This window comes from Episyrphus balteatus, chromosome 1 (assembly GCF_945859705.1).
Source record: "Episyrphus balteatus chromosome 1, idEpiBalt1.1, whole genome shotgun sequence".
Taxonomy (NCBI): Eukaryota; Metazoa; Arthropoda; class Insecta; order Diptera; family Syrphidae; genus Episyrphus; species Episyrphus balteatus.
In genome coordinates this window covers 171,233,249-171,254,790 of record NC_079134.1, presented here as the reverse complement: position 1 = coordinate 171,254,790, position 21,542 = coordinate 171,233,249, and the positions used below count along the sequence as shown (strand labels likewise).

At 30.9% G+C, this 21,542-nt stretch overlaps 1 protein-coding gene and 1 long non-coding RNA gene across 7 annotated transcripts in view; both read left to right on the top strand.

The window, feature by feature from the left end:
• LOC129907386 (uncharacterized) overlaps positions 1–5,297 on the top strand; it is an 89,935-nt gene extending 84,638 nt beyond the window's left edge. Inside the window, exon 4 of the long non-coding RNA XR_008771013.1 lies at positions 5,085–5,297. This is a non-coding gene — a long non-coding RNA (uncharacterized LOC129907386). The remainder of the gene's footprint in view (positions 1–5,084) is intronic.
• Positions 5,298–21,542, top strand: part of LOC129907385 (protein qui-1) — a 98,454-nt gene continuing 82,209 nt past the window's right edge. For all 6 annotated transcript variants that reach the window (XM_055983562.1, XM_055983560.1, XM_055983561.1 and 3 more), the window contains exons 1-7: positions 5,298–5,600; positions 5,856–5,935; positions 6,964–7,098; positions 7,209–7,411; positions 10,952–11,118; positions 11,254–11,398; positions 11,503–11,668. In XM_055983562.1, coding sequence (XP_055839537.1) covers positions 5,486–5,600; positions 5,856–5,935; positions 6,964–7,098; positions 7,209–7,411; positions 10,952–11,118; positions 11,254–11,398; positions 11,503–11,668 — 1,011 coding nt within the window. In that variant the 5' untranslated portion in view covers positions 5,298–5,485. The remainder of the gene's footprint in view (positions 5,601–5,855; positions 5,936–6,963; positions 7,099–7,208; positions 7,412–10,951; positions 11,119–11,253; positions 11,399–11,502; positions 11,669–21,542) is intronic.

The following is a 21,542-nucleotide window of genomic DNA, read 5'->3' as shown; positions in this document are numbered from 1 at the left end:
CTTGAATTGTTTCGTGTTTTAGGCATTTATTTTCGATTTGTCGAAGTTTCAAGCAGTATTCTTGTTTTATTTTATATAGTTTTCTAGTGCCTCTAGATTATTGTTTGCTATGCCTAGTATTGTGTTGATTTTGAAATTTGTTTTGCTAATCCCCTTGTGGTGAATATGTGCTTTGAATCGATTTGGCAAAATATTGTGACAATGTGCATGAGGGAAACTATACCAATAATCTGTCAAAGTATTTATATGAAGAGAAAACAAAAATAGTTTATGGAGAAATTCATGTATGCCACAGCCACTGTTCAGTAAAACAGAAAGCCTCGAGGATTTCCTAGAACGAGGGGATATATCACAATATAATAATTCCACTTGTAGCTTTGGAAAAAAATGTGGAATACTGTTATTGGCCTTATGCCAAATAAAATCAATATTTCGAGTCAATTTCCATGAATCTGACAAACAGGTTTATATGATTTTAAAAGCATGAATTTGAATAGTTCCATTGAGTATTAACTTGTACCTAATTAGTTTAAGTTCCAGTATCGCGATATTTTCAACACTGGCTACTATATGATAACTGCTTTATATTTACTAGGTTCTGCACTTATAATTTGCCTAAATAATGTTCTGTTTATGGTCCGGACATTTCACGTTAGGATTCAAAACTCGTTTGTCAAAGCTTTCATAGAAATGGAATTACTATATTTGGTATTCAAGTTATCACCAGCGAAAGGGTTTTAATGACTCTAAGTGAAAAAAGGAGACCAGTCTAACCACTCCGTAGATATATCCTTATTAGGGTGGTCCTTTTTACTCATTTTCAAATATTAAGTGCGACACGCCCCCTAAATCAAGTTCAAAAAATGAATACAAAATACCCTATGTTTTCATATTTTTATCTCTAACCCTTTTTGGCCCTATTTTGATAAGAAGTTTGTACTGGTTGTTACTAGAGCGGACTATATTCTGTGTCCATTGTTGGGTAAATGGCGGATGTTTGATCATTCATACGTATGTACATATGTATAATAGGTCGGCAAAAAAACAAAAAAAGTCAGGAGCAAGATCTCTGTAAGGTGATTTTAATAAACTTGAGTGTGCTGAATTCAAAACAGTTTACAGATTTTTTCCATCACGTCTAGTTTTTGAGCTCTGCTCATCACAATTTTAGCTATAAAGTCCCAAAAACTGATTTTAAATGAAATGTTTTTTGACGTTTGATCAAAAAATATTGTTTTTCCGTAATATTTTGATATTATTTCAAAGGAATCAGGTAGTCGAAAACTGAAATTTACTTCAAATCTGCTTCAAAAACCATAAGTTACTTTAACCACCAAGATTTTGAGATATCATACCTTTCTATACCAAATATCTTTTAGAAAAAAATAGTTTTGAGAATAAAAATAAACGTATTTAAGACGATAAAATATGGCTTTTGAATATTGCATATGTAGTTTTGCAAAAAAAAATTTAACGGTGATGATATTCAACGCCAAAAGTACCACAAAAACGCGTTTTTAACCTGTTAATATTTAAATATTTCAAAAACTTGACGTGCCAGTGAAATTTTGACTTCAGATTCGGAATCAGCACACAAAAGTCCTTTAGAAAAGTTTGGTTTGGTTCAAGCTCCATTTTCGTTGCCGACCAGTGTAATTTTATACGTATGATACTTGATTTGGAACCAATCTAAGGGGCGGCCTCGATTTTTTTTACTCTGTGTACGGTTTAAACCAAATAGCTTAAAAGTTAATGCTGTAGATGGAATTCAAAACATTCTAAGATCCAGGGTAATATTTTGACGTTGGAAAAACTTCTCTGCTCTATGAAACTTCTTTGAAATCTTTTGAAAAACCTAAAACAAATCAAAATTCTGCCCCGGTTAAAATTTCTTTTACAAAATTCTTCTTTCAAAATTATATTTCAGCTTTTCATAAATTTCAACATTTTTCAATCCCTTTATTTTTTTTTTTTTTGCAGAGTTAGATTTTTTAAGTAATATTTTCAAAATTTGCTGCTTATTTCATTCCTTGTTTTGTTAAATTAAGAAAATTAAAAATATTTTTTCTTGGATCAGCAGCTTTGTTAACAAGCTAAACTGATGTTGTTGAAAAGAAAAAAAATCCACAATATATTAGTGTTTGATCATCACTTCATCATTCAGGGATCTACGAGTACATAAATGCCTACATAAATGTACTCTCTTTTTTTTTGGCACTAACTAAGGTCATTAGATTACTCTAAAATGTCCACCACCTTGAATGAATTTGTATTAAACAGAGTCATCAAAAATTTCTATAACTGACCAAGTCAAAAAAAAAATAAAAAATTCAAATCTTATACTATCTTGACTATCTGACGTAAAAATGACGTCACAATCTGTCCCAAGGGTGTCCCGTCGTGTGATCGTCAACGAAAACTGCTGTCATTGCGTTGAGGGGTACGATGACTATTTTCAATGACCGTTTTATCTCTCTGTCAATGCCGTCAATGGGACGCGTTGACAGGGTCTTAAGACTGGGTGTCATCGCAATGACCCTGTCCCAGAGTTGACGGGGCAGAATTTAATACCGTGCCATCGTTTCAGATTGACATTGTTTTTTGTATAGAAATGTGATGAAAGTTGGATTGGGAACATTTTTTGTAGGGCAATTTTTTGAATGGTGTACCGTTTTCATTTTTTACTAAAAAAAACTTTTCGGTATGGCCATGGCATCCATGTTGAATGCAAAAAACTTTTTTTTTTTACATAAAACCAAAAACCGTTTGTATATTCTAAGCTTCATTTTAAGACCATAACCATTAACATTCGGTGCAGCGTTCCTATGCTATAAGAGCGTTTGAAGGTGGCCATATTGATTTTTTCGATTTTTTAAAAATCAAATGTCGAAACATTTTTATTTTTTTCTAAATTTTCGACAAAACTTTAGTAATTTTACATTTATATTTGTTCAAGAATCTTATCAGAATTCATTTAAGACATTTATCTTAAAAGGGCATTGCGTATCTCCAAATATTTACATTTCAATGCAACCATTAGGGTGGAGTGAAAAAAAAAAGTTGTCTTATTTTTTCTACATAGCCAGGATGGGTGCCATTTGGAACTTAAATAACGGCAAAAAAGTTTCAGATCGATCAAAGAAGTTTTAGAGGGTTCACAAGTCACTTGAAAAAAATGAAAACACCATAAAGGTTAATTTATGGAGTTTTTTGAGTTTTTACTGTTTTACTCAGTTTTTTTGATTCGAAAAACATGTACATTATTATTTATTGTTCAATTTTCATTAAAAAATTGCGATTTTATTGACTTAAGGCTCTTACTGCAAGAATCCATGGGCGGCGAGCACTCCCAACCCCCATGATCCAGCCACGTAAAAACAAAAAATAAAGAAATTTCTTAGACAAAAATAGTTTTGGTTTTTTGTTAATTTCTCGAAAATGACAAGATGTTTTTGGATGCGGTTTTCTGTTTTTCAAATACAGAATACAAATACAAATAACAGCATTGAATTTTAAAAACTTAAGTAGTACTTATTTACATAAAATTTTGAAAAAAATTAGTTTGAAATTTTTTTTTCTTCAAATTTTGATTTCGAAAATTAATTTTTCAAAAACTGTGTCAGAAAATGGCCATATTAAACATTTTTGTAAAAGACGAGGTTTTTGGCTTTACAAAAAGGTATAGCACGTTATTGTAAGTATAACCGTTGATTTTTAATATTTTTTTGTTTCAAATTAAATAATTTCTTTTTTAAATTGCCCCTCCCCGCTAAACGAAGGGGAATAGACCCTCCTCCCATACGACTATTTACTTGTCTCGACCGAACCTACACGCTCTAACTTTTTGGCACATTGCTCCATCTCTTTTGAAAATTGCTCCCAGTACATTACTTCAAACAAGAATGTACATAAATTTAAAAGGGCGTTGTGAACCCTCAAGATATTTTTTGATCGGGCTGAGATTTGGTATGCTCTTTTTTGATGACTAATGGCACCCGTCCCTGGTATGTAGAAGAAGAAACCATGTCAAACAAATTTTCGTTTACCTAATTTTTCTATGAGAGTTTTTTTTTCAAATCTCATTTTCTCCACTTTTTTTAAAAATATTTTTGGAAAAATTTAAATTTTTGCTTGCGTCAAACAAAGTGTGTGATCAACAAAGTTTTGCGAGTCAACGCAACGTCAATCGTGTGATAGTCAATGTTTTATGCATTGACACTGTGAACGTTGACGGTGAGAATATGGATTTTTTCTTGACGTCAGAGAGTCAACGCGTTGACCGATTTCGTTGACCGTGTAGTCATAGTTTTAGTCCTCCAATTATTTCTGAAGCTCAGACCGTTATTGTTTAATTTAAATTTCTTTTCCTTCCAATCTAGTCGGGTCAACCTTCAAAGCGATTAACTATACTTTTTAGTGTATGGTTTAAACAAAATTAATAATAGGGTAGAGTTGCCTATTTTCGGCAGTCTCCAGTTTCCGGCCACCTTTCGGAAAATCGTTTTAACTAGGGATTTCATAGGGTTTATTCCAAAATTTTGCTCTTATGCTGTTCTCTTACTTGTAAGAACCCCTTCGAAATCACTAGTTATAACGATTTTCCGAAAGGTGGCCGGAAACGGGAGACGGCCGAAAATAGGTAACTCTACCCTATCATGTGTACCTATGTCTTGTGTAAGGTTTTTGAAAAAAGACTCCTAGCCTCTTAAATAAATTAGGAACCTCTGCACAGAATTGCTGCCGCAAGTACATACGTGTGAAATATGAAAACTTCTTCCATTTTAGTCTGTTATTGGTAAGCAGCACTTTGGCGACTTTTTTTTAATATATCTATAAACTGGTTTAAAACAAAATGCGATACAATGTTTTTCACAAGTGTCTCTAAACTATTCATTGTATTTATTATCTAGATCATTATTTAAATTTAATTGTCTGGTCTGAGTTCATGAGATTAAAAGCCAATTGTTGTAACAATTCCATTTACACGCTAGATTTGATCCTAAATTTAAATTTATTAATTTAACAATATTCCATCTTTTTTTGTTCATAAAATACAATAAGAGCTTTCTATTATTTCATTATAGTTCACAAATCGCGAAGAATCAGTCGACCCGTAACCGAAACGACGACCATCACTACACAAGTCATCATCATCATCATCATGATGTCGTCCTCCTTCACTTCAAAGAAGCAATAGAACGACGAAGCAACTATACAACTACACACACTCATAGAAATATACTCTCATCAAATTTGTGCAAATTGTATCAGCTTGTTATTCAATTTGGGCAACCATCTACGACGATATACAAATAAATTCAACTCGAATTCAAGTCAACCAACCATCAAAACCATACCAATCCCCTTAATATCCCCCCGAAACACACACACACAAACACAATTGGGACTTGATTAAAGGCACCAAAGTGACATTTAATTTGCCCAAAATCCCTAAACAAAAGCAACATCCCTCGTACAGCACCAAATGGCTGTCCCTGTCGAGGAGGGCATCCTCAGCGCCCTCCGGGGTGTAACAACTGAATCAACACGCCTGCCCCAGCCATTGCTGATCAAAGTCTACGTGTCCAGTTTGAAAGATGGTAAGTTTTTGTTTGTTGTGTGAGTGTTATTCTGACCAATTTTATTACTATTTGATTTTTTCTTGTTAGGTATTTTTTATTCTTTACTTTATTTTTTCTTCTTTTTGTTGTTATCAATAAGATTTTAATCGTTTCCTCATTTTTCTTTTATTTGCTATTTGAGAAAATGTAATTAATTTTCACTTTAAGAGAGAAAGAGATGAAAAAAAATATATTGATCCGAATGACTTTTCATTTATCTCGTCCCAAAAAAAGAATTCATCGAGGAACGTCGCATGCTGCTGGAATTGGTAGGCCCTGAGCTACAATCGATGTATGATGACCGACAGATTGAGGTACAATGGCTTGTATTTATTTTCTCTTTTAACGTACAAACGTGACACACTCACGGGCAAAAATGTTCGACAATTTGTTTTATATATACCCAATATCCAATACCCAATACCAAATACCAAATACCCAATACCCAATACCCAATACCCAATACCCAATACCCAATACCCAATACCCAATACCCAATACCCAATACCCAATACCCAATACCCAATACCCAATACCCAATACCCAATACCCAATACCCAATACCCAATACCCAATACCCAATACCCAATACCCAATACCCAATACCCAATACCCAATACCCAATACCCAATACCCAATACCCAATACCCAATACCCAATACCCAATACCCAATACCCAATACCCAATACCCAATACCCAATACCCAATACCCAATACCCAATACCCAATACCCAATACCCAATACCCAATACCCAATACCCAATACCCAATACCCAATACCCAATACCCAATACCCAATACCCAATACCCAATACCCAATACCCAATACCCAATACCCAATACCCAATACCCAATACCCAATACCCAATACCCAATACCCAATACCCAATACCCAATACCCAATACCCAATACCCAATACCCAATACCCAATACCCAATACCCAATACCCAATACCCAATACCTAATACCCAATACCCAATACCCAATACCCAATACCCAATACCCAATACCCAATACCCAATACCCAATACCCAATACCCAATACCCAATACCCAATACCCAATACACAATACCCATCGCTTTTCTTTTTAAATGACGTATGGTTGAAAACTTTTGCCCCCTAGTGTAAGCGAATAAGTAAAATTCTTTTGCTAGCAAAATTGAACATTCACAAAAGATATCATTTATCATCGTAATGGTTTATCCTGTCCAATCCATCCTATCCCAAGGATACAACAATTTTTTTTGTCCAATTTCTTTTATGTGGTTCGGTTACGTTTGCTTAAATTTTAATCTTTTTCTCTCTTTTTTTTTTTTGTGGTTTACTTTTTTCCATATAGATCGAAATTGTGGATATGCATTTTGGTACTGGCCCCCCAGACATTATCGCCCTGGAACAAGATCCATATTTAATTCACGATTACTTAGATGAAATCGAAACTTGTCATCGTGTCTCGAAAAGTGTATTTTTTATTGTAAGTTGAAAAAGATGAATGTGAAGGAGAAAAAAATGATAACGATGTTACTTATCTCCTCTTGTCTGTGTTTCTTTTCTTTTTTTTTTTTTTTATTTTTTTCTCAACAGGCTCTTGTTGGTGAAAGTATTGGAAAAATGTGGCTTCCCACTCACATAGATGATGAAATTTTTTCAGCCATCTCGAGTTGTTGTTGTACGGGTGAAGCTGAGAGAATTCTATTAAATAAATGGTATTCGTTGGACAGCAATAAAGTCAATGACAGTACTACTACCAGCAGCAGAAGCTGTTATAGACTCAAAGAAGACTACCGGTAAGTGGATTGTTGCGTATAAGGACATATAGAATTTGACTCTTTTTTTTGTTGTTTTATGAGTGTTGTGTGAATTTGAGCTAAGAGGATAAGTGTGACATTCCATGTGTTCGCAAAATGAGAGAACATACTTAACTAATGAATTATATTTAATTGATATCCTGACTTCTTAAGGAGGTACCTCTACATATCTATTTGGCAATATAATGGGGATAAATGGAGGAGAATATCTTTAGGAAGAATTGTTGTACAACATGGAAGTAAATTGATTCAAAGGAATTCACTAAATGACAAGGACTTAGTCAATTATTATTTTTTTGAGAATTTATTTTCTTTACTTGTTAGACTTAAAAGGACAGTTTTTCTTTTTGGCTTTTTGTCCAGATTTTTTTTTCTTATTTCATCATTTTGTTCTTAAAATCTTTAGTATTTAATTTGAAATAAAAATCAAGTAAAGAATAAAAGCAGCGGATATGTGAGTCCAATTTGAACTAAAAGAGGGCATTTAACTTCGTGCTCTAGTAGGTACCATTTCTATTCGTATAAAAAAAAAAGAATTAAAATAATTTCAAATTTTTTCTTTCATCCTTGTTTATTTCTTTTTATGAACTAAATTTGTTCTTCGAAACCACCATTATTTTAAAAATTCTTTTAACCAAAAAAAAAAAAAAGTTATCCAAGTAGGTAACTGGGTTTTTATCTATATTTGTCTAAAAAATTAAATTTACAAAAATTTCAAAAACAAATTGGATTTCTGGAAAATGCCTCAAAAAATTTGAGTAGGAAGTTGAAAACTTTTTTTTAATGACGTAGATTAATATTTAAGAATTTGTTTTTAGTATTGACTAAGCTTAATATACCTAAATCAAAAAACAGTTACACGAGAGCTGGTAATAAATCAAATACAATTTGATTTTAATTCAAAATTGTAAGTCGTTTTTGCAAACAAATACATTTTTTTTTTTTAAAGCAGTCAGTTGTGGGTGAACTTATTTTTCTTAAATTGGTTTGGCAAGGTGTCCTTATTTATGGTTATGGTTAAAAAATTGTTTCTTATTCGTTTTTAGGTTTCGTATTTAAACCGGGTCACTGTGGCGTATGTGTAACATTTTTATATTCTACTTGAAAGGGAATGGCCATTTTACTATGGTCTATGGAGTTTAGTATCAAATGAAAGGTGGCGTTAAACTTATTATGGATGTGAAATATTTTTAAAATCTTTCATGGGATAGTCGAGATATTTGAGGTTGAAGTCTATCTCCAAATCGAAATTTCAGCTATGTTGATCGCAGAATGCGTAATATAAAACGTAGAAAAAAAGTATGGGTATCAAATGAAAGTCTATTTTTCTGTCTATAAATCTGTATCAAAATTATTTTTTGTTTTTGAACAAACTTAGAGAAATTAAGCATTTACTTCTGAGGAATTAATTTTGTATACGAGGCCTTTTTTTTGTCACTATTAAAAAGCTTACTATTTTACCATTAATTCCATAAATAAAACATTGTTATCAACCAAACAAAAATCTTATATCGGTGTCCCATAATAACGTAAGGCAAATTATGGAAGTGATTTTTTGTTATATTCTAAGAAAAAAAAATGTTCTACAGTAACGCACTATCTGCAAAGTTAATATCACTTAGCGATGATATAAAAAAAACGCTTACTCTGGTATCCCTTTACTCATGTAATTGATAATATCACTGTGATTACTAACTGCAGAAACTTCCTAAAGGTTTTGATTTTTAGGAAAAATGTTATTCTTTGTAACTGCGTTTAAATAATGAAAATATCCGTTTTGGTTTCGAAGATATTAATTTTTAAAGCTGTTTATTTTTTCTTGCCTGGGATACTTTTTGACTTTAAGGACAATTTTCGACGAGAAATATTAATTTTAAAGATATACTTGCCTCACAGAGCAAGTAAGAATAAGAAGGTGGGCGGTAGGACACGAAATTTTAGTAATATTGAACTGGTTACATCTAGTTGTAACTGCGAAAAGCTTTTTATCAAGTTAATATTATATGCAGTAAATGTACCTACATAAAACGAATTTAATATATTTTAAGAATTCCCGATGTATTTACAAAAATATTGGGTTCCGTTATTTGTGTAGTAGATGACTTCCACAGAAAAGTGTCTTGCGATAAGAAAGATATCTCGGATCCAAATTATTTAAAATTTTTAGAATAGATGAATACAAGTAACGAAGGAATAGCCAAAATTTTGGATTTTTGACAAAATGGTATCTTCCCAAATAAGAAAATCGTTTTCTATCAAGAAAATGTACATTTTAAAGTGGCTTAAAAAATCAAATTACTGGCCAGAAACTTAATTCCTTCTTTTATTTCCTGACAAAGTTATCTAAGAAAATGGTATAAAAATTTCAAGCCGATCGGTCCAGCCGTTTCGGAAAAATTTTCTTCACCAACTTACTTGAAAAACACCAATTCGAGAAATAAATAATAAATTAAACTAACACATCTTCAAAAATACGACAATTTTACTCTATTTCATACGTTGTTATTTGTGTGAGCCCTCTAAGGGAAGTCTTAACAGAAATTTGTATTCTCAATTATTTAATATTCTAAATTTAACACATTTCATCTACACCAAATATAATGATGCCCTTTATATTACAAGAAAGTAAAGGTTTACCTTAAAAGTTTAAAAATATAGTTCAAAATACCTTCTAAATCCCTTGTTAATCAAATTTCAACTTTAAGGCCAAACATCTTCACATTCAAAGTTTTCATCATAAAATTTAAATGACAGTTATTACTCTATTCGTCCTTATTTCTTGAAGTAGTCAATTTTATTTTTACATAATATTTTTTTCTTTTTCTTATCTAACACAAATTGATGCCCAGATCCTGCATAAAATGATAAAACTACCTGCACTCTTTCTGTGTGCAAAACATCTTAAACTACAAAATTCAAATTTTACTGGTGAACTCACTTAAATCCGATTAAACAAAGTAATCTGTTCTTGTAAAATATTCCAACTTCAACAACAAACCAATTCAACAAAACTGAAGTAAGAGTGGGGGAGGACGGGGAATAGTGGTAACTGGTCTGGTATAGTGTTGTTCAAAAATTTTTTTTTTCAAAAATCTCTGAAAACTTGGCTTCTTTTCTTCTCAAAACCAGAGAAAAACGAATCCCCCGACGACGAATGAGGACGTCTTTCTGCATCTGAAAGGAAAACCCCTAACTTTCAAGTTAGACGAAAACGCAAATAAATATCCTTGCCAGGATTACTTTTTATCCTTTTAGGTCGGTATCTCTCTTACCTATATTCTCATATCCTGTGTGCATCTCATACACGTTATACCTATTCAAGGAGAAACCTCTTTTGAACTTTATTACATTTGAGTTTAACATAACTTAATATCCTGGGTGTCCTTTCCTCTTGAGTTTTGAATTCTATCTTAAAAGGATATTTGTTAGAGTGTGTGTGTGTGAATTGTGGAAATATGGGTATAAAATTACATTTTTCATATTTTTTTTTTTCTTTTTTATAATTTTTCATTAACGTAGATCACTTTCCTTTGAGAAATGGCATTCGGAGTATGTGAAACTTCTTAACGCAATTGAAAAATCACTCAACGCAATAATGAAACAGAAACATCACTCAAAAGAATTCTGTGAACGTATCCAACAGATGCGTATGACACCAATGGAGATGGAAGTTCATAAGGCTTTGGGTAAAATTTCTTCTTCATCTTTATTCCATTTTGTTGTTATTATTTTTTTGTATGAAAACTTTTGAAAAACTTTTTCCCCCAACACGTGTAAAGAGAATAATATGAAATTTTTGTTTTGAAATTTGTCTTTCACAGAACTCTCAAATGATAAAGTTATTGCTGTGTTTCGAGAATGGTCAAGCCATCAGAGTCCTCCGGATGTAGAATCCGGTGAAAGGTTACGACAACTAAAAGATCGTCTTACAATAAATCTCTCTTCGGATAATTACACAACATTGGTGTAAGTTGAAATAGCTCTTGTGTGAAGAGTATCTTGTTTCTTTTCTTTGACTTTGAAGATTAATTCTTTTTTGTATTGTTCTTTTCTTCTGTTTTTTTTTGTAGAGTTGCAGGAAAATCTGAAAATCATAGGATTGATGCTGATTTAGATGAACATGAATCCTATTTGAGTAAATTTAAAAATAAAATTTTCGACAAAATGCGAAATTTAATCGAGGAACACATTTCAAATGATCCCGATGTTATAAAGGGGAGAAAAAAGACTGTACAGGTAAGTTTTTTTGTTGTTATTTGAGATGAAAAGTGATTTGATTGAATTATAAGGCAGAGAGAAAGGTTTTTCATATTTTTCTTCAAGGAAACTAAAGGAAATTTTATTTTTTTCAAAAGAAATTGTTGAATTTTTTATGTTGAAAATATTTCAAAATCCCACACAGTGGCTCAGAATATTTTTTTAAATTGAAAAAATATATGTTGTTTTAGTTTTATATGCTTTTCGTTTCGATTCTCTTATTAAATGGATTTGAAATTATCTCTTATTCGAATCACACAATACAAATTGTATTAGATGGGTGCAAATTTGATACCCACGAAGTTAATGGTGGCTTTCCACTAGGCTCCGTCTTATCACCCAACTTTTTTCTTGTTTTAATCATGACAAACCACGTTTATGATTCCAATACTTATATAATACAGCATATGTGCCACTTAAACGTAACATATGCTTATGCATGCAGCCCATAGTAGGTATTGAGTAAGATTTGATTTGAAGAAACCGAAAATCTTCAGTGCTTAACATGAAATATTATATTAATAAATAAAAATTTGAATATCAATGAAATATTTTGTTCTATTTTGGATCAAAAGTGGAGTTTTAAAAATTGTCAAGAGCAAATTAATTTTTTTTAAACGCTTATCTTAAAGTTAGTTTACACACTCTTCCCCATCGAGATTTTAGTATTTTCATGTACCTTGACAAATTATCTAAGAAATTCTAATAATAACGGTGATCATTATGTGCTCCCTTTTTACTTGCTCAATAGGGCAAGTATTGGTTTCGTGTCGAAAAAAAATTCGAGGTTTTAATCAAAACTAACATTACGATGATGGAGAAGTCCGAAAAAGTGGTTTTCGTCATGACGTCCGTCGGTCTGTGCGTCGGTGCGTCGCGACGCGAAGCTTCGGTGCGTCGTACACAAAAAGCTGTACATGAAGCTGCAGCCTAAACGGGTGGACGGATTTTCTTGAAATTTGGTACAGATGATTTTTTCGTAATTTCCAAGCTTGTTTTTTTTTTTGTTTTTTAATATCTCGCTTAAAACATATACCTCCCATACAAAGATTTCGAGGTATTGCGATTTTCTCGAAAACGGCTCTAACGATTTTGATTAATTTTGACACCCGTAATACTATACGTAAATCTAACAAAATTGCATATTTAGTTTTTCTCAAAAAAATACGGATAGTGAAAATATGATCATAATTTTTTTTTTAAATCGCCGATGTCGGCTCTTCCCGTACATCGTTTATGAGTTATTTTTTCGAAAACGACTCTTACGATTTTGATCAATTTTAACACACGTAATATTGTACGTAAATCTAACATAATTGCGTTTTTAGTTTTTTCTCAAAAAATGCGGGTAGCGGAAATATAGCATAAGAAATTATAAAAACCTAAATTACATAGGTATTTTTGCATTTCTTATGAAATTCCTTAAAAAAATCAAATTATAACTAATTCAAAATATTTTTCCAAAAAAGCTTTGACATAAAAAGTACTTTTATCATAAGAGCAAGTACGTGCGACCCCAGTCGTGCATTTTATTTTTAAATACCTTCTCAGGTAATTTAAAAAGGCTTACTTTTTGATGCAAGTTTATTAAGATGGTTTTAATATATAAAAATTTGTAATTTGTTTGCTCCCATAAGCTTATATTTTTCGCAAAGAGAAAATATTCATCAAATTTAAAGTCCCTAACTTAATTCTAACACAGGAATTGAAATTTCTAATGGAAAAACCAATGAATTTTAGTCCTTGAAGGGCGAAACTTTTCAACTTATAAATTTGAAACTTCGCATACTTTATAATAGTAGTAGGTACCAACAAATAGATTATCTATCTTCTTTATTAGTTTCGTTCATTTATCTATTAAAACAAAAAGACATAAATAAAAACGATTGAAAACGGTCAAAAAGTTTGGGTCAAGAAAAATATAATTTTCCGTTATTCTGTGATAAATCATTTAACAAATATCAGTACGTTAATCAATCTCACCTATAAGTCCTATAAGTTTTGAATTTTATTTAAGCCTCAAAGATTACAAAAAATAAAATACCAGAATACCACACAAAAATACCAGCCTAAAATAGCAGCTTTCAAAACTTCAGGGCCTTAGACCGAAATTCACATAAGACGTCTATTTTTTTTTTTTTTTTGTCATTAGATTAACTCAAATATCTGGAAAACAAAATTCCCTTACCTATAATAATTACTTTGTCGAAGTTCCACCCTATGCGTTGTTTTTAAAAATCTTTCGTAACTTACTATTACACCGAAAAAAAAATTTGATAATAACAGCTATCAAATTAACATTTTTCAGTGACAAAAGTCGTCCAACAATTAAAATATCAATTTTGATATTTTATCATATCATTTTGACATTTTTTAATTTCAGGTGGGACAGTGAAAATTTCACTTTGACAATTAAAATATCATTTTGACATTTTTTTAAATTTAAGTGGATAGTGAAAATTTCACTTTGACAATTAAAATATCATTTTGACATTTTTTTAAATTTAAGTGGATAGTGAAAATTTCACTTTGACAATTAAAATAATAATCTTGACTAGATTTACGTTTTAGTTTGTTATAATGAAACATATTTCTTTTCTTTTCTTTTTTATTATTTTTATTATTTTAAGAATTTTCTTTCTTTTTTCAAAACATTACTGAAAGGGAATATTCTTTACACAATAGTGGTGATATTATTTTTTCTATTATATAGGTGATATAATTGTTTTGTTATTTTCTCCCAAACTATGTGAAGTAAAATCTTAGTGCCGATCAAATTTTCTCAGTGAATCATACATTTTACTTCGAAAAAACACAAAGCGCCCTTAAATTAGTACACATTAAGAATTTTTTATTTAATATTTTTCAATAATTTGGAATGAGAAATTGATATGAAAAAATGATAATAAAATATCAAAAAAAATTACAAAATGTGACATTTAAATATCATTCTGATAATAAAAATGTTATTTTAACATTTTAAATATCATAAAACACATTTTATAGAGCATTTTTGGCTGATATTTAAGAAATGTTAATTTGATATTTAAAAAATGTTAAATTGATATTGGTTTTTTTTTCGGTGTAATTTTTTAAAGAATTTTTTCAACACTTTGCCATTTTCCTAACAAATTTATCAAACAAATAAAACAAAAAGCAAGTTTCTATGACTTAACGTCTAGAAAATTATTTTGTTTACCATGTCATTTTACCCCTGCTTACACTATTTAATGATTGAATTTTCAGAAATCATTTCTCAGAGTTCATTTTTATGTTATAATCGTTCAAATAAGCTATAGTACATTTTGTCTTCTGTTGGACTTGGCGTCAATTTTGATGTATACCACACTGCTAACGGGAAGTGGAGCGTGTCTGTAGCCACTAGCCAGGGTTCATTCATTTATAAAACGTTGTCACGTCAAAAATTTAATTCAGCCTCCTAAATTCAAAAAATGAATTATTTTCAGATTTTGGGGTATCTTGCCCCATGTGCGTTGTATAGAAATTATTTACCCCCGTTGAATTGATTTGATTTCGTCCAACTTGAGAAATTCACCTTTCGGCCGCCATCTTGGATTTTAGTTTTTTTTTTTTTTTGAATATCTCGATTTCTATTTATCCTACAAAAAAGTTTTATATACAAAAAAGGTATGCAATTAAATTTCGCGTCTTTTATGTTAAATAATAATTTTATAAATAATCCTTTTTATCAAAAAAAAAAAAAAAACAAAACCGACTTCCATGGATCAAAAAAACTTGGTTTTATGGTTTTTCTCATAGTTTCTATAGCCAGAACTGAACGAAATTAAAATGGGACCACACTACAGCTTTCCAATACAAAAAGAGTTACCTATCAAAATTGGTTCACTCAGTCTAAAGTTATGAGGTAACAAACATAAAAAAAAAATACATACTAATTGAATACCTCCTACTTTTTAGGAGGAGGTATTCTCTAGAAGTCCTAAGTTAGTTTTCTCTAGAAGTCCTTCACTGGAAATCCAAAAGTATTTTTAAACACGTGCATAAAACCAGGTCATTAAATTTTATTTTAAAAAGGTTTTAGCAAGCTAATTACAAAACTGACAGAAGTTGATGAAGGCAAGCTTTCCCTCTGCAAAAATATATATCTTCTAGGAAAAAAAAAAACAGAAAGCAATTTTTACTATCAAACTTTTAAGATTTAACCAACTTAAGAAAATAATCTTGTTTGCAAAGTTTAATTTGTTTTAAATCAAAAATTAGGTACATTATTTGCCTAACTTGGCTCCTCTAGCTTTTTATTTATTTTTGTTTTTTTTAACCCCCACGTGCAACTCAGCAAAAACCACACACACATGTGATCGTAATGTCAAAACCTTTCAAAACACACTTACTGTTACTCTGGGTGTTATAAGGTAATATGGTTGTAACGATGTCGATTTAAGATTTAAAATGTCACTCAGAGTGTCACTCGTTGTTGTTGCTTAATCCATGGCAAAGAAGTTTGTGTTGAAAATCCTTTGCACCTGCGGCAGATTAAAACCACAAAATTGTTCCAAAGCGAAGGTGTTTGTTTGTGTTGCTCATTTCCATTTATATAAAAAATGAAAAAAGTTATAGAAAGAGTAAAACAAAAAAATGAGAAAAAATAAAAGAGTAAAAACTTTTCTGAAATCTCAAAGTATGCGTGATTAAATTTTTAATCCCTTTTTTTTGAAAAAAATAAAATGAGGGCGTAGATGAAAACAAGGACGAAGGAAAAGAGACTAGTATTATAGGTGAATGCCATAGAGGAAAAAAACTTCCGTAATAAAAACAAAATGCAATTATATATTTTGTGCAAATTTTTGAAATTACTTCAGGCACTCTCTCTTTCTCTTTATGGGTGCCAGGATGATTTTTGAATTTATTTTTTCATCTTTAACTAAAACATCAAGGACTTTAAGGAAAAAAGAGAGGTGCTGGTGTAAGTGAAGTGAGAGTGAAAAGAATCCTTTGAAGATGAATGGTTTTTAAATCTTCTTTTTTCGTTTTTTTTTTTTTTTTGTGCATCATCTTGGAGGAACACATTTTAATCCCAAGCACACATAAAAGGACATAATAGTTTTTTTTTTATATATTTTACTTTCAAACTCTTGCCAAAGGCGGAAATGGGTTATGCTTTTAAAATTTGAGAGTGGTGTAAAAAGTAGGTGAAAAAAGTATACTTTGGGGCATTTCACGTGAAACCAGCAGCGAAAAATGTGGTGGGTCGTCAAATTTGTTCATATTTGGTATATGTATTCCTCAATCGAATTAAAAAATACATCTGGAAGGATTTTGAATTTTAAGCCTTGATAGCGGAGTTATGGGCTTCTAAAGTTTTGGAAAACTCTGGGAAGAGTTTATTTGAAAAATTTATATAAATTAAACGAAGGGGTAACAAAATTATTTTAATGATGGATTATACGCAAAATTAGACGTGCTTTTCAAATATGAAATCTAAACCGGAAATAGATTTATTTTTTCGACAGAAAACCGGAAGTTGGCACTTCAAATCCAAATTTAAGAAACTTCGACCATTTTGATATTTTTTTAAATAGTCTTAAAATAAAGCTTATACAATTTAGAAACTACATGCCAAGTTTCAGAGTGGGATATCAAGCCGTTTAGAAGATACATAGGTTTTAGTGAGGGGTCTTCGTGCATGTAAAACCGGAAGTACCCAGTTTTCTCTGCTCTGACCCAGCAGTTTGTACCACCCCCAAATTTTTTTTGCCCATTCGATAGAGCATTGGCTGAATATCATTATCCTGATTTTTCGCACTCGCGAAATTCACCTTTCAGCTGCCATCTTGGATTTTAGTTTTTGCTGAATATCTCGATTTCTATTTATCCTACATAAAAGTTGTGTATGCAAGAAACGTAGGAAATTCAATTTCGCGTCTTTTATGTTAAGAAAACTTTTTCGATATTCTTAATATTAAAAAAGTTGCAAGCCAAAAAAGAAAAAAAAAACGAAAAAAATGACAATTTTAAAGTTTTGAGCACTTTTTATCAAAATTATGAAAAAACCTTCCGAGGAAAGATTATTCCTTAAAATTCTCTACAACTCTCCTATACAACTTTTTTTTGTAACGCTATAAACACAAACGTTATTAAACTTTTTTTGTTAAAAAATGCTCTTTTTTGTTTGTGTTTTTATCTTTACTTTTTTTCTTAATTTTTTTTTAACAAATATTGAATTTTAAATGATTAGTAAGTATTTTAGAGATTTATGTTACAAGAGAAAATTCAGGACCTTTTTTCATAATTTTGATAAAAAGTGCTCAAAACTTTAAAATTGTCATTTTTTTCGTTTTTTTTTTTTCTTTTTTGGCTTGCAACTTTTTTAATATTAGGAATATCGAAAAAGTTCTCTTAACATAAAGACGCGAAATTGAATTTCCTACGTTTCTTGCATACACAACTTTTATGTAGGATAAATAGAAATCGAGATATTCAGCAAAAACTAAAATCCAAGATGGCAGCTGAAAGGTGAATTTCGCGAGTGCGAAAAATCAGGATAATGATATTCAGCCAATGCTCTATCGAATGGGCAAAAAAAATTTGGGGGTGGTACAAACTGCTGGGTCAGAGCAGAGAAAACTGGGTACTTCCGGTTTTACATGCACGAAGACCCCTCACTAAAACCTATGTATCTTCTAAACGGCTTGATATCCCACTCTGAAACTTGGCATGTAGTTTCTAAATTGTATAAGCTTTATTTTAAGACTATTTAAAAAAATATCAAAATGGTCGAAGTTTCTTAAATTTGGATTTGAAGTGCCAACTTCCGGTTTTCTGTCGAAAAAATAAATCTATTTCCGGTTTAGATTTCATATTTGAAAAGCACGTCTAATTTTGCGTATAATCCATCATTAAAATAATTTTGTTACCCCTTCGTTTAATTTATATAAATTTTTCAAATAAACTCTTCCCAGAGTTTTCCAAAACTTTAGAAGCCCATAACTCCGCTATCAAGGCTTAAAATTCAAAATCCTTCCAGATGTATTTTTTAATTCGATTAAGGAATACATATACCAAATATGAACAAATTTGACGACCCACCACATTTTTAGCTGCTGGTTTCACGTGAAATGCCCCCTTTGAAAAACTTTTGAATTTTGTTTACCGGAAAGTTACCTATAAATTCGACCAGAAAAAAGGATTGAGGATTAAAACAACTTTTATAATTTGAAACTAAAATTTTGAACTACTAAAGTACTTCTTCATAAAAATATTTTGAAAAATATAAACAAAAGTTTTGAATTCCTTCCCTGAAAGAAACAAAATAACCTTGAGAGCAAATATACCATTTTTGTTCGATAAAAAATCTAAGCACATTTAAATCAAAACTTGCTTCATACAATGGTTTGCAGTGTATGATGCATTTTTTAAGTCTGAGGTAAGCTATTTGGATTCCAGGGCTTTTCTGAAGAGAAACCAACCTCCAAAGTAGATAAGTAGTAGAGTTCTAAGTGTTCAATCACAGTCTCTACGTCATTGACTGACAATATAAAAATAATGGGGCCTATAAGACTGCCTTGAGGGACACCTTGAGGGAAATAGTTCTGATACTGAAGATCTAAATTGTACCTCATGGCGCAATGGTTAGTGTATTACTCCGTCAGATTTTTGGGTCCATATCCACCTGACGTGAAAACCACTTACAAATCGATGAACCATGGCAGCATCCACGAAAAAGTGACGCCATTATCTCCTGTTCCACCTGAAATTTTAAGCATTGCGGCATAAAGACAAAATTGAAAAAAAGTGGTTATTTTCTAAACGCCACGTTGTAGAAAGTTGAATTTTTCAATCGATAGATAAATTTATTGTTAGGCTAACGAATCCCTTCGGGAAAATTCTAGAAAATTTCAAAACCAAGTTATAAATGGTTTTTTAAAACTTCAACATTATAAGTAGGGAAATTTTTTTTTGACAATTTAAAAATGACATTCAAAAGATAATGAAAAAAAAAATTAGGGCTCTATTCAGCGTTGCCAACCCATTCACTCAAAATTATGCCTCACTTGAAAAAAAATTATGCCTTTTCAAATAAATTATGCCTCAATTTAGATTTCTTAGAAATTTTTATAGAATTTAGAAATTTTTTTTCACCAATAAGAAATATAGTGGAGTCAAATTAGCTTTATACCTCGGAATCCAGGGAAAGTCGATGCATCTGAAAAACGAGTATAGGGCTGCATTATAAAAGGGTCAAATAAGAAAGTTAAAAAAAAAAATTTCACCGCTCTCGATTACAACAGTTTTTATGGACCGTTTACTGTCATTCCGTATGCAAGCGTCAATCGGAATTGCTGCCTCATTTTAGATTTTGATCAAACTTTGTAGGGATGTTCTCTAGGACTGTAAGGAAGCAAATCCATGATGATTTAATTTTAAGTTGCGTGGTTTCCCCGCTACCCGCATTCGAACTTTTTCAGAAGGTCATTTTTATATTATTATAGCTTTGCGTCTACTAAAGATATCTTTTTGTTTGAAACGCCATTTTAAAGCTTAAGAGTAGTAATTTTTGAATATATATTAAAAAATTACGTAATAATTATCCCTGAATTAAAAATAATTTTTGAAAAACTGGTAATTTTCTGATTTTTCATGGTTTTTGACTGGCTCCAGAACCTTGGCTATTATATGTAGGAAGCTTATACTTACCAAATATTAAATATAGATATTTTTCAACAAAATAAATCTAAAATGAACTCGATGGCTGTACTCCTTATGCAAAAATTTTAAGTTCAAAGTTTTGAGTTTTTTGAAAAAATATTTTTTTTATACTATGATTTTTTACGATTTGACTAAAGATAGAAACATGAAACTAACAGTGTGTTAAGTTGAAATTTTTAACTTTAAGTCCTGTAAATAAAATTGTGTTATTTTCATATCTTCTTAGTGTACCGCTTGTTTGAAAATTCGCAAAAATGCTAAAAAGCCAAAAAAACCCCTATTTAAGGCTATGATTGCACTATGTTTGACTTAAGATAGAAGCATGAAATTAATAGTATATTTATTTCGTACTCTTAGCTTAACACACTGTAAGTTTCACATTTCTTCGTTTAGTCAAATCGTAGAAAATGACAGTATAAAAATTAGCTTTTTTAAAATACTCAATACTTTGAACTTAAAATTTTTACATAAGGAGTACAGCCATCGAGTTCATTTTAGATTTATTTTGTTGAAAAATATCTATATTTAATATTTGGTAAGTATAAGCTTCCTACATATAATAGCCAAGGTTCTGGAGCCAGTCAAAAACCATGAAAAATCAGAAAATTACCAGTTTTTCAAAAATTATTTTTAATTCAGGGATAATTATTACGTAATTTTTTAATATATATTCAAAAATTACTACTCTTAAGCTTTAAAATGGCGTTTCAAACAAAAAGATATCTTTAGTAGACGCAAAGCTATAATAATATAAAAATGACCTTCTGAAAAAGTTCGAATGCGGGTAGCGGGGAAACCACGCAACTTAAAATTAAATCATCATGGATTTGCTTCCTTACAGTCCTAGAGAACATCCCTACAAAGTTTGATCAAAATCTAAAATGAGGCAGCAATTCCGATTGACGCTTGCATACGGAATGACAGTAAACGGTCCATAAAAACTGTTGTAATCGAGAGCGGTGAAATTTTTTTTTTTAACTTTCTTATTTGACCCTTTTATAATGCAGCCCTATACTCGTTTTTCAGATGCATCGACTTTCCCTTGATTCCGAGATTTTACAAATTTTATGTCTAATTTGACTCGACTAATAATAGCATATTTGCAAGCGTTTTAGACCTTTTTATAGCAACAAAATCGCTTTTTGCATATTCTTTTCTAGTAAAA